The 14,197-nt window shown below is 42.2% G+C and overlaps 1 protein-coding gene across 3 annotated transcripts in view; it reads right to left on the reverse strand.

Annotated features, from left to right (window-relative positions):
• Window positions 1–1,884: 1,884 nt before the first annotated feature.
• MED24 (mediator complex subunit 24) overlaps window positions 1,885–14,197 on the reverse strand; it is a 103,983-nt gene continuing 91,670 nt past the window's right edge. For 2 of the 3 annotated variants that reach the window (XM_033917764.1, XM_033917766.1), the window contains 5 exons: window positions 13,835–13,928; window positions 12,206–12,305; window positions 6,160–6,240; window positions 5,069–5,217; window positions 1,885–2,677 (listed from right to left, as the gene is read on the reverse strand). In XM_033917764.1, coding sequence (XP_033773655.1) covers window positions 2,561–2,677; window positions 5,069–5,217; window positions 6,160–6,240; window positions 12,206–12,305; window positions 13,835–13,928 — 541 coding nt within the window. In that variant the 3' untranslated portion in view covers window positions 1,885–2,560. The remainder of the gene's footprint in view (window positions 2,678–5,068; window positions 5,218–6,159; window positions 6,241–12,205; window positions 12,306–13,834; window positions 13,929–14,197) is intronic. The other variant, XM_033917765.1, reaches the window with a different exon arrangement.

Here is a 14,197-nt window from a genome sequence, read left to right on the forward strand (position 1 = left end):
ATACTCGGACTGGAAGAGTGTCACCAGTGGGGTGCCGCAGGGCTCGGTGCTTGGACCCGTGCTCTTCAACATCTTTATAAATGATCTGGACATAGGTATGACGAGCGAGGTGATTAAATTTGCGGATGATACGAAATTATTCAGAGTAGTGAAGATGCAGGGGTATTGCGAAGATCTGCAACGCGACATAATCAGGCTTGAGGAATGGGCATCGACATGGCAGATGAGGTTCAACGTGGACGTTTAAAGTAATACATGTCGGTAACAAAAATCTCATGCACGAATACAGGATGTCCGGGGTAGTACTTGGAGAAACCTCCCAAGAAAGAGATTTGGGAGTTCTGATCGATAAGTCGATGAACCCATCTGCGCAATGTGCGGCGGCGGCGAAAAGGACAAACAGAATGCTAGGAATGATAAAGGGGATCATGAACAGATCGGAGAAGGTTATCATGCCGTTGTACCGGGCCTTGATGCGCCCTCACCTGGAGTACTGCGTACAAGCACTGGTCACCGTACATGAAGGAGGACACGGTACTACTCGAAAGGGTCCAGAGAAGAGCGACGAAGATTGTTAAGGGGTTGGAAGAGCTGCCATACAGCAAAAGATTAGAGCAACTGGGCCTCTTCTCCCTCGAACAGAGATTGAGAGGGAACATGATCAAAACATTCAAGATACTTAAGGGGATAGACTTAGTAGATAAGAACAGGTTGTTCACCCTCTCCAAGGTTAAGAGAACGAGAGGGCACTCTCTAAAGTTGGAAGGGGATAGATTCCGTACAAATATAAGGAAGTTCTTCTTCACCCAGAGTGGTAGAAAGCTGGAATGCTCTTCTGGAGGCTGTTATAGGGGAAAACACCCTCCAGGGATTCAAGGCAAAGTTAGACAAGTTCCTGCTAAATAAGGGCGTACGCTGGTAGGGCTAGTTTCAGTAGGGCGCTGGTCTTTGACCGGAGGGCTGCCACGTGAACGGACTGCTGGGCATGATGGACCACTGGTCTTACCCAGCAGTGGCAACTCTTATATTCTTATGTTTTCCACTTCCTACAGGGCAGTTTTGAAAAATCCTTTCACCTGCAGGCTTTACACCAGTTTTCAAAGGGAGAACATGAGGGTACAAAAACCCCTTACAAGCCTTGGGCAAACAGACCCACAGCAATTTGTACTTGTGTGCTTACAGGCACTTTTTCCTCTTGAAAATGCCATAAGAAGATTTCAAAATGTAATTTGTGTGTGTTGCTTCCTTTCCTGGCCTAACATTCGTGTCCCAAATATGATTAAAAGCACGCTCATGGTTGATGCACATGTATACGTTTACTCAGGTATACCTGCAGGCTTCTAGAAATGACCCACTGTCTGCTTTGAAGTGAACTCAATCTCCCTTCCTCCCCATTCTCACTCTCCCCCCAACTCAGCTTCCTGTGACTCACACTCTTCAGCCAGCATGTGTCTTAAGGTACGTGTACAGAGCCCTTGGAGACTGCAAAGTGATCAGGATATATATAAACACACACTTTTTCCTCTAAGTACTGCAGAAAAAAGCAGGATAGGAATTTGGTTTTAGCTCAGTAGTAGCTCAAGTTGAATTACGTTCAGGTACACTTGGTATTTCCATGTCCCTGTACGGTGTACACTCTAAATCTGTACCTGAAACAATGGAGAGTTAAGTGATTTGCCCAAGATCACAAGGAGCCCAATGGGATTTCAAACCTTTAAAAACTCATTATATTAAGTGGTACTGTACATCAAATCAAACCCTGGCTCTCCTAGTTCTTAGCCCGCATCTCTAACCATCAGATTACTCCTTCACTCTGTGCAGCACATGCACCACTGTGGACAGGCAGTTCATGTCACAGGTCAAACATTCCACAGAACAGCAGCATGACTTATCAAAAAGGGCTTTATTTACAGAAAGGAACCTTAGTACGGGCAGAACAAACTTTTCACTTGCTCAAAATATACAGAGCATACGACACCTGCTAGCTTGATTAGCCATATTTAGCACTACAAAAATAGTGCATTTGAATCGGGCACAAAAAAACACTTTAGGATGTGTATTGAATCTCTCCTTTAGCAGAAGACTAATGGAGTTTCTTGTACACAAATACAACTGGGGCCTCAATCCTCTAAAGAATATCCACCCCAGCGATAAAGGCAGCAACACAGGAAACTTACGCAGGACTTGGTGTCACAGCAACCAAAACTGTGACATAAATCTGCAATTGTTATTGTAACATTTACAAAGGAGAAAATCTCTATTAAAACTGAAAGGCACCCCAAACTAAAAGCCTGAGATATGCTGCCACAGATCTACTGAACCTCTTAAGTCCTCTTGGCTCCTTGAAGGGAACTGAGAACAAAGTCCAAGCAAACCGTACAGTAATACATTTGTGCTTTTATGTGTAGAAAGTAGAGATGATGTCCTGTACTCTGGATTCAGGCACCAGGAAGACTGTAACAGTATCTTGGTAAGCTGCTGCGTTTAGCAGGTGGGGGTATCACATATGACTTCTCATCAACTGAGTGCTGCCACCACTTGTCACCCCACCATGGTCAGTTCAAAGTGTAGCAATGGCTTCGGCAGCAACCCTGCGTCCCAGGGGCAAGCTCAGATCCGAGACAGCCAGTACAATTTTTGGACTCGACATAGTTGACATTTTTACCAACTCTGAAACCTGACAAGAGAAATTGGGTTAACGGGATGCAACCAACTATTCATCATGCACAATGAAAAGGTGAGATCTCTGCCAGAGAAGTTGCACCCACCTCCCTTTAGCAAACACAAATGTTGTCAACATTCAAAGCAATTTAACCAGGCAAGAAAGTTAAGTCATGCTAACTGGGCCAAACCTGGATATTCAACAGCACATAATGGATAGTGCCTTGGATATTTGGGCAGATTGCTGGTGGCACTCTCCAGTCAGGATGGAGCTGGGAGATACCTGGGCACTATCGAAGTTCAACAGCAGTACCCAGGTAACTCCCAGTAGGCCACCAAGTACCCAGCTATTCATTGACGATATCCAATCTGGGCCAGCACTGAATACCCAGAATGGCAGTCGACATTTAAAGAAATGCTCACCGCCAATGGCTCTATACTATCCATGTGTTCCTTTTTTTTTTTTTTTTTTATAATTCTTTATTCATTTTAAAACTTTCATCAAGTGTACAAAAATTGCAACACAATAACATAGATTTAACCACTTGTACATCTTATCATTATAACTTATAGTTGTAAATATAACCCTCCCTCTCCCATCCTGAAATCCTTTTAGTAATTTTTATTTTTCATATAATAGAAACCCTCCCCCCACCCCACCCTTATCTTACATATTAAATATAGAAATATTAGGAAAATGGCATCAATCATGACAAAAGGACGTTAATGGTTCCCAAATTTTAATGAAGTTTTTATAATTTCCATTTTGCACCGCTATTGATCTTTCCATTCTGTATATGTGGCAAACTGAAATCCACCAAAATTTAAAATTGAGCCTTTAAATTTAAAATTGTCTTTCCAGTTATTAGTAATATGTTGAATGGCTACTCCGGTCAAAATCAATAAAAGTTTGTTATTACACATTGATATCTGACTCTTTTTTCTCATAGACATACCAAAAAGTACAGTATCATAAGTTAATGCTACGTGATTTTCCAATAAACAATTTACTTGATTCCAGATTGAGTTCCAAAAGGCTAAGATATGGGGACAATAGAACAAAAGATGATCTAAAGTCCCTATATCCAGATTACAATGCCAGCATCTATTAGACATGTGTTCCTTAAATTACCTGTATACTCTTTAAGCATCCCCACTACATAATAGGGTAAAGGTGACTTGTCCAATTCCTGACTCCAGAGCCTTACATCAATTAAGGGCACACAAACAGGGTCCCCACCCTCTAAAGTATTAGCCTTTACTTCAGTTACCTTCCACATGAACACAGCACAACCCTTGGCTGCAGTACACTTTGGGCTAGATTCACTAAGCCCACCGATCAAGTCCCAACCCGGACCCGATTCACTAACCTTCCTCCCGATCTGATTCTGATCCGCGCAGGCAAATGAGGAGAAGGGCATCCAAAAGTAGGAAGGCAGCGATTCACAAAAAAAATTAAGGAACACCGACTGGGCTGGCCGATCACAAAAGAAGCGACTGCCGACTCTCCTGCGCATTCTCTCCTATGGGTCCCCTGAAAAAGCAACCAGACAGCCGAGGCACATCTCCTGCTCTCTGCCGTCCTTCCTCGCAGTGCGAGGCTATGGTTTTAACCCACAGGTTTAAAGCGGGGCTGCAAAGTGGGGAAGGGCAGCAGAGAGCAGGCGAGTTGGGACGATTTCCATTTCGGTTTCTGCTCCCAAACCATTAGCCTGATGTTGTGCTGGGCACAAGCCGTGAACATCTTCTTGAAGACCCCTCGATTCTTCTTCCATCCCCTGCAACAAGTCGGCAGCACTCGCACACCAGCCGTCGGGAGGAGACCCGCTGCCATCCCTCTCTCTTCCCCTTCGCCTGGAAGCGCAGGCGAGACCGGGTAAGAACGCTGCCGCGGCCCCTTTGACTGTCAAGGTTTAAAACCAGAGTTGTTTGATGGAAAGGCTAATCTTGATCTGAATGACAGAGCTATGATTGACAAGCGAAAAGGTGCTGAGGGCAGGCCGATCTGTCTTATTTACAGCCCATTGCTTGCTATGGAGCCGAGTATAGCTATTTAAAAAAGTTCCAGCGGAGAGCATGTGCAGACCATCTACAGGCAAAGAAGGTGGTCTGCGCATGTTTCAGGATCGCTCACTAGTGATCCGGGTGGTCGGTGGGGGCGCTCCTCCGATCGTCCCATTTGCATGCTGACACGTTGTGGATCAGTCGGCCAGATGCAGATCGGCCACAGATGGGGTATGTTAGTGAATCTAGCCCTTAGGCTTGAATGAGTACTCAGACAAATTGGGCTCTAAGCCTGCACATATCTATGTGTGTCTATTTGAGATGGTATGTAAGATTACATGTGGTAGTTACAGAACCATGGGAGAGTCTTAGTAGCAGATGAATTAAAGCTTTAATTCCTCACCATATTGAATGGCATGAATTGCAGAATGCTTCCCCTGCTCTCCTGCTCTAGGCACTCCACACACTCCTCCATAAACCACTCCACAAACTGAGTGTGGGTACCAGCTGTCCGAGACCCCAGGATGTATGCGATCAGTAGGAACAAGTTGGCTGTGAAAGACACAGAGAACAGCTTTAGTTTATTTTAGCACAGAAGACCTCAAGCTACTGAGGTGTAGATATTCCTGGTATTCTAATGAGGAGCAACCCTCAGCCTTCTCTATCATCTTCTCCTTAGTAGCTCACCCTGCTGACATCTGAGCTACTTATGCCTTGGAGCAAGAGAAGACTTATTACAAATAGATGCCAAATCCAACTTCACCTGTTCATGATCCCATATAAAGAATGTAAAAGTGTATCCTTAAAAAAATGGACACAGTCTATTCCTCTTTCCTTTTGGGAATGGTGGAACATGCATCACAATTTATGTCTGATGGAACTTCCTGAGAGGAGTAAACATTTCTTAGCGATCTGAGAAGGCTATATATACACTTTATCACCAAGGTCCTGAAGTCAAATTTTGAATGGCCTGCGGGTTTGCCTAGGCACCTGTGGTTTGACTACAGTTGAGAGAGAAGATGGACCTTGGTATTGGGGATGGGGAGGGTATTGTATTAGAGTTGGAGTAGCATTTTGAGGACTGGGGTGGGAGGGTTGGGGTTTAGGGGACTATGTTTTTAGTTGATTTTTGGAGAGGGGTTGGGATACTTTGGGAGTGGTTAAAAAAAATGAACAACCAATTGACAAAGTTGTTAAATTATCATTTTCGATAACTGTTACCGAGGTTTGGGGGACGAATGGGAGGGGAGTGTGGTCCTGGAAAATGACTGGTCTGTATTTTCTTGTTTACTGTGTTCAATAACAAATTGCTGATAGTAAGTATTATAGGTGTGGGGGAGGGAAGGGATGTAGGAAGGAGGACTGAAATTGTAAAAAATTGAACAATTTTACTTTTGTTATATCATGTGTATTTTATTGTTATGTTCAATAAAAACTGTTTAAGCTTAAAGCACATGGAAGTCCAAAAGCAATTCTATTTTTATAAGCACTTACCTAGGACTCTGTTGAGTGGGTCCCTCATATTGATACTGTGAAGCTGTGAAGCGCAGAGAGAACTGCTCATTGACCGATCTGCTGAGGAAGATGACACATGGTTACCAAGGAGAACACAGAGCTTAATTGGCAAATAATGCAGTATTCCATCATTGCCATCTTCAGAAAGTTGTGCTTTGCATAGGGCAAAAAATGAAGATTTAAATTGTGTGCAAAGAAGGCATGAATGCATGCCATTGAATGGTTTGATGGTAATGAAGCAAGACCAAAAATATCAAAAACATCGACAATGAGTATGAATATTCAGAAGGTTGGCTGCAGAAATTTAAGTGCCATGATGTTAAATATCTCAAAATCTGTGGTGAAAAAGCTGCTGATTATGAAGCAGCTGAAAGTTACATTGATAAATTTGCTACGAGGATATCTGATGGAAACCTTGGTCTTGAACAAATTTACAATGCTGATGAAACAGCTCTCTACTGGCACTATGTTCCTAGAAAAACACCTCAGCTTTCACTAATCACCTTAAAATACCATAATATATAACTATGTAGATAATCACTTCACAATTTTGTATGTGCTTAAAAGTGAACGCTCAGACCCACAACTATAACCCAGTGAAAATTCACAGAGTAGCTGTGTATAGAGACCATCATTGCATGTTCACAGTCTCTCCCACCAATAACCACAGAACATTTGTTCTAACAACACCAATAACTCCTCAGTAGGAAACAGAAATGACTTATCTTGGTATATGGTGGTAATATGGCCATCACAGCTACTCTGGGCACTTCCTTAATCACCATAACTGAACTGATACATTTTCATCGACCCCCCCCCCCCCCAACCTAGGTTTCAGCGGTTGGCTTCTTCAGGAGGGGTACTACAAAGACAAAATAATCCTAATCATACCACCCATTATAACCCACAATACAAGTCGGTGGAAAAAAAAAAAAAATAGGACAGGACTGACTGACTGAAAAAATTCACATCCATACATTATAGGAAGAAATCTCTATGTAAAGCCTGTAATCCCAAATTCTTTAAGTTGAAGAAATAGCTAAAAGAATAACTGCATTAACAGCAAGATCCTTCAAGTTGCTCTCAAGTGAGCACCAAATATAGAACCCACTCCAGACAGGAGGCACTGACAGAATGACATATACGAGCAACTCCAGGGGCAAAGGGAAATATGTTTGTAAGAACTGCTACATAAAACCTTTTTGAGATGTCCACAAAATCAAGACAATACTGTTCTCGTATATGGATCTTCAAAAAAACAAAATCAAAACAAAAACATACAGCTAATTAATTACATTACATTACATTAGTGATTTCTATTCCGCCATTACCTTGCGGTTCAAGGCGGATTACATAAGAGTTGTCATGAAGTTACAAGATATATAGGCGGATTACATAAGAATTGTTGGATAATTTGAACATCCCCTTTGAAGTCCATCTTGAAGAAACTGCAAGACATGAGCAATCAATGCAGCAAATGAAGAAAAAGTTCTATCAATTCAAAGACTCTAAAACACTTGTCTATGCTGTAGATGTGGCTCATTTCTACATCTAAAGTAGAGAGGCTATCACTTCCTCTGAATGGGAGTGCTTAAGAGCCAGTTCATATGACAAAAGTTGCTAGGACTTTGATGATTACCAGCATTTGATGAAGATGACCCTTCTTCTGAAGAAGGTAAAACAGTAGATTGATCTTGAGACATATTAGATCTGCAAACCAAGGCCTTCTGGGCCAATCAGGAGCTATTAGAATCACTCAGCATGAGAGCTGTCATTTTCTGTCTTATTTATCTATTTAATTCATTTTCTATCCCGTTGCCCCAAAGAGCTTAACACTAGTTGAATCAGCACTGGAAAGGCAAATCACATACATATCATGGGATAGGAGGCTGTTATAGGGGAAAGCACTCTTCAGGGATTCAAGAAAAGGTTGGATAAGTTCCTGCTGGAACAGAACATACACCGGTAAGGCTAGACTCAAATAGGGCACTGGTCTTTGACTTAAGGGCCGCCACGTGAGCGGATTGTTGGACCCAGCAGCGGCAAATCTTATGTTCTTATGTCCTTTTAAGGATTGAGAACTGGTTGAAAAATAGAAAACAGAGAATAGTTTAAATGGTCAATATTCTCAATGGAGAAGGGTAAATAGTGGGGTTCACTCCACAATCACACAACCCCAAGGAACTAATTATTCAACACTCCAAACACCTAGGGGATATACTCCCTGACCTGAAGGTTTCCATGCTTGCTAGCCTTTTGAGCACGGAATCATGTGCCGATGTAAGTTTAAACCATTTGTTTCATTAACCAAAGGGAATGTTAATTCAGTTTTGTAAGTTTGACTTTTTGAAATGTGTCTGCTTTGAGTGTATTGCAGAGCAGCCTCATCGCCCTGACACAACATCGCAAAATGCTGGCAGGCCATCGTCGGCTTTTGGGCTTAGCAGCCTAGCCACTTTTGAACAGCAGGGTGGAACGAAGAAGATATCTTGAATTGCAAGAGACAGAGATAAGTGTTGTAGCTTAAATCTTTTGTGCGCATTTTATGCTAACACTCACCCGACCGCAGTTCTAACACACTAGCGGGAAGTGATTTTATGGTCACTCCCGAGTACCGCTGTTATGCCCCTCCAAGCTTATGGTAGTTTGGATTGTAGGGTTTAGCTCTGAGGAAGTTTTTTTAACATAAAAATATATTAAAAAATCATAAAATAAATTATTAATTTAAAAATATTTATTAAAAATTATAAAATTAATTGTTTAAAAAATACTATTAGAGAATCATCGGGAGGAGGAGGTTTTTGAGCCAATGAGGTAGCTCATAAATATAGCCTGCTTGAAAGCTAATGAGCAGTGGCAGGCTGGAGTCTGAGGCTCTTTCCTCCCTTCCTGAATGGAAATTTTAATATAAAATTAAATTGAAATTTAATTCCTTTTGATGAAGGAACAAGTGAGTATATCCCCTAGGTGTTCAAATAGTGGGATTCCCCAGGAGTCTGTGCTGGGACTGTTGCTTTTTAACATATTTATCAATGATCTAGAGATGGGAATAACTAGTGAGATAATTAAATTTGCTGATGACACAAAGTTGTTAAATTGCAAGAGGATTGTGAAAAACTGCAAGAAGATCTTGTGAGACTGGAAGACTTGGCGTCAAAATTGCAGATGATGTTTAGTGTAAGCAAGTACAAAGTGATGCACGTGGGAAAGAGGAACCTGAACTACAGCTATGGGATGCTGGGTTCTGTATTAGGAGTCACTGCCCAGGAAAAGGATCTAGGTGTCATTGTTGATGATACGTTGAAACCCTCAGCTCAATGTACAGCGGTGGCTAAGAAAGCAAATATAACATTAGGTATTATCAGGAAAGGAATGGGAAACAAAGATGAAAATGTTATAATGCCCTTGTATCGCTCTATGGTACAGCCACACCTCGAATCTGTGTTCAGTTCTGGTCATCATATCTCAAAAAAGATATAGCGGAATTAGAAAAGGTACAGAGAAGGGAGGGATGGGATGACTTTCCTAAGAGGAAAGGTTAAAGCTGCTGGGCTCTTCAGCTTGGAGAAGTGACGGTTCAGGGGTGACAGGATAGAGGTCTATAAAATAATGAGTGGAAAAGGTAGATGTGAATCTCTTGTTCACACTTTCCAAAAATACTAGGACTAGGGGGCATGCAATGAAACTACTTAGTAGATTTAAAACAAACCAGAGAAAATATTTCTTCACACATGTAGTTAAACTCTGGAATTTGTTGCTGGAGAATGTATTGAAATCAGTTAGCCTAGCAGGGTTTAAAAAATGTTTGGATAATATCTTAAAAGAGATTATTGAGATGGCTTGGGGAAATCATAACAACATAAGAATAGCCTTACTGAGTCAGACCAATGGTCGATCAAGCCCAGTAGCCCGTTCTCATGGTGGCCAATCCAGGTTACTAGTACCTGACAAAAACCCAAAGAGTAGCAACATTTCACACTACCGATCCAGGGCAAACAGTGGCTTCTCCCATGTCTGGCTCAACAACAGACTATGGACTTTTTCTTCAGGAAATTGTCCAAACCTTTCTTAAAACCAGATACACTATCCACTCTTATCACAACCTCTGGCAATGCGTTAAACTAAACCTTAAGCTTATATACCGCATCCTCTCTATAAAGATAGAGCTCAGCACGGTTTACAGGAACTTTAAAAAAGGTAAAAAAAAAACATAATAAGAATTAGTTATTAAAAAGAGAGCAGTGAAATTTACATTTTTGAGAATAGCCCAGTTTTCTGATGTTTTCAGAATATCTGGAAGGAGCTTAACTATTCTCTGAGTGAAAAAATATTTCCTATTGGTTTTAAAAGTATTTCCCTGTAACTTTGCAAATTTTGATGGAGTGAAAAATCGATCCACTTGCACCCGTTCTACTCCACTCAGGATTTTGTAGACTTCAATCATATCTCCCCTTGGCCGTCTCTTTTCCAAGCTGAAGAACCCTAAGAACCCTAACCTTTTTAGTCTTTCCTCATACAAGAGGAGCTCCATCCCCTTTTTCATTTTGGTCGCTCTTCTTTGAACCTTTTCTAGTACTGCTATATCTTTTTTGAGATAAGGAGACCAGAATTGAATACAATACTCCAGGTGAGGTTGCACCATGGAGTAATACAGAGGTATTATAACATTCTTAGTCTTATTAACCATCCCTTTATAAAATAATTCCTAGCATCTTGTTTGCTTTTTTGGCCGCCACCATACATTGGGTGGAAGGTTTCATCATATTGTCTACAATGACAATCAGATCTTTTTCTTGGGTGCTAACCACCAAGCATCCAGTAAATGGATTTGGGTTATTCTTCTCAATAACCCACTTGTCCACATTAAATTTCATCTGCCACTTGGACATCCAGTCTTCCAATTTCCTAAGGTCTGCCTGCAATTTTTCACAATCTGCAAGCGTTTTAACAACTCTGAACAGTTTAGTGTCATCTGTAAATTTAATCACCTCACTCGTCATTCCAAGTGCTTATTCCTAGGATAGGCAGCATAGAAACTGTTTTTGTTACTTGGGATCTAGCTAGGTACTTGGGACCTGGGTTGGTCACTGTTGGAAACAGGATACTGGGCTTGATGGACCTTTGGTCTGTCCCGTATGGCAAGTCTTAAGTTCTTATGACATCATCAGGGAAAGCAGAAGGAGCATCAGCAGTAATATGAGCCAGAATATGAACTTGAAGCACAAAGCAGAATTGGAATGCAGAGCTCCTCCTGTGTATGTCCCCAGCCCAAAGTACCGGGGAATTGAATCCAGATTTCTTGCTTGAACATGCAAGGAATAGTCAGGGCTCAACATCACAGCTGGGAAAAATGTGTTTCTCTAAACACTGGTGCATAGTGTGCGAGCATGATAATCAAAGGATTACCAAATCAAAATTCTAGCAAGAAAGAAAAACTCCTAGATTTCACTGCAAAGAAAAGTCCCAGCAGATTATCGATGCCGAGGTCATCCCTAAGGAAGAAAGGCATAGAAAGCTCCCTGGGACTGATTTTACATGCAAATTTTTTTCTGATGTCATGCCCTCAACCGCAAACATCTGTCAGACAATGCAAAACCAAAGAAAAGAAAACCGAGCATCTATTTTCCCTTGTAAGTTCTGTCCATGGGCAGCAAAGATCAGTTTTAGGAAATACCAAGTATCACTAATATGATGTTTTTAACTTCCTCTTTTCATTTATTATAGACACCATGAGAACAGGCAGTAAGAACACTGTCCAGGCATTGTTCTATATAAATAAAACAAACAAAAAATAATAATTTTACAGGGTGGGGAAAAGAAAATATAATTTTGATTTCATATATTTGTTTGAGAGGTTTGTTATTGCAGATTAAGAAGTTGTAATCACTGCTCTCTGGTTATCTGTGATAAAGAATTTCAGATTAAAAAACATTCCAGCCAATGTCCCGCCTACCCCCAGGCAGGGACCCCCTACCAACCACTGCTCCGCCTACAGAGAGAGAAGTGAGATCACTTAAGCACTTACTAGGACTGGACAGTGTGTTGGAATCCTCTTCACTGGAGCTCAACAAACGCATAAGCTTGGAAGGCTGAGAATCATCCAGTGGGAACAGACCAATGTAGTCCTGACAGGAGGAGAAAAAAAAAGAGAGCACAGAATGCCTAAGCACAACTCTCAAGAACACTAACCATGTTGTTTTATTCATTTCTAACCCCACAATACTGGTCTAGACCAGGGGTGGGCATATTTTGACCAGTGGGCCACAATAGGTTCTTAAATTTGACAGAGGGGCCGGGCAACCAGAGGGGGGGGGGTGACAGGGGGGCATGGCAGGAGGTCTGATGCTGCAGGAGGAAACAGCACTCCAGCAGCTGCCAGCTCCTGAATCCTCACAAATTTTCTTTTTGCACAGTGTGCCTCCCTCTTATGTCCTTGGTACCCCTTCCTATGTCCTTAGTGCCCCAGTGCCTCCTTCCTATGTTCTTCGTGCTCCTTCCTATGTCCTTAGTGCCCCCAGTGCCTCCTTCCTAAGTCCTTTGTGCCCCACTGCCTCCTTCCTAGGTCCTTAATACCCCCCCCCCCAAGCCGACCTGCACCAACTGCATTTAATTACTTCCCGCCATCTCCCGAAGCCGCGCCAAAGCCTTCCTGTCCCCAAGCTGACCTGCTGCCGATTCCTCCTCACCCCCTCCCGGTCCGGCACCCACCCGTCTGTCCGCTCACTCCCCGCCCGCCGGCCACTCACTACCGCTGCTCACCCACTATATTTACTTATAGTCCCGCTGGTGCCGCAACGAAGTGAAGGGAAGGGCCAGGCGCGTACCCACAAGCCTTCTCCTGACGTCAATTCTGATGTAGGGGAGAAGGTCCGGGCCAGCCAATCTTGGACCTTCTCTCCAACATCAGAATTGACGTCAGGAGAAGGCTTGTGGGTACGCACCTGGCCCTTCCCTTCGTTGCGGTACCAGCAGGGCTGTAAGTAAATATAGTGGGCGAGTGGCGGTGGTGAGCGGATGGATGGGCGGCCCATATACCGCGTGTTTAGAAACCCTGCTTTTTACGCTGCAGACAAGGGCAAATTACAGCCACCTCTGACGCCGCAGGCCGGGTTAAAAAGCTAAATTGGCCGGATTTGGCCCGCGGGCCATAGTTTGCCCATGTCTGGTCTAAACCATTCTATGCAGCAAACACCACACATGCACAATATTACACACAGACAGATAATACAAAATACAAGAAACAAAAAACTTCTGGTTCTTCATTTAGACCCAAAGCCAATTAAAAACTTCAGTAGTTAAGAAATATGGCAAGACCAGAAACACAAAGCAAGTCCAAAGGATATCATATATAATAAGGGATATCATATATAATCATATATATAAATAGTATTTCACAGGCAATGCATCTACAGATAAAACATGCTGGGCTTAGGGCCCAGGATACACTAACTCTTCAAAAGGAGGGATTATGATTAATCCCTTACTCATACAGGCCCTGGTAGGTGTACATTTCCTTCTGTGACCAGGAAACCTGAGCTAACAAAAAGAAAGCAGTTTTAGTGGTCTGGCAGCCAAAAAAGTGCTACTCAAAGCCACACCCTAGCCAGACTTCTGGTAACCTGCAGTCTTGACTGTAGTCACTGATCTCAGTTACCTCAATGTCCTCCCGATGGCGTTTCCTCTGCCTCGGGGAGGCTCGACTTTTGTTGTGTGAAGAATAGGAACTCAAAGCACACCAGACGGAGAGTCTAAAGTTAAATTAGGAGGAGAAGGATGACTGTGGTTAATCAAGTCTTTTTTTTTTCTTATGAAGAACATTATTCTAAAGGTTTTTTCATACAGAACATATCCCTTACCTAACCCAACAAAAATTTACAAAAAATGGTGAAAGGACTATTTTTAAAAAATTTTAATTTTGAAAAAAAAAAAATACAATCACAAGTTTAACACTTGTTTAGGAAATGCAAAAAGCAGTAATATACAAAGTATATATCATACAGGCAAACCTTTAAATCTT

Source organism: Geotrypetes seraphini, chromosome 13, assembly GCF_902459505.1.
Source record: "Geotrypetes seraphini chromosome 13, aGeoSer1.1, whole genome shotgun sequence".
NCBI lineage: Eukaryota > Metazoa > Chordata > Amphibia > Gymnophiona > Dermophiidae > Geotrypetes > Geotrypetes seraphini.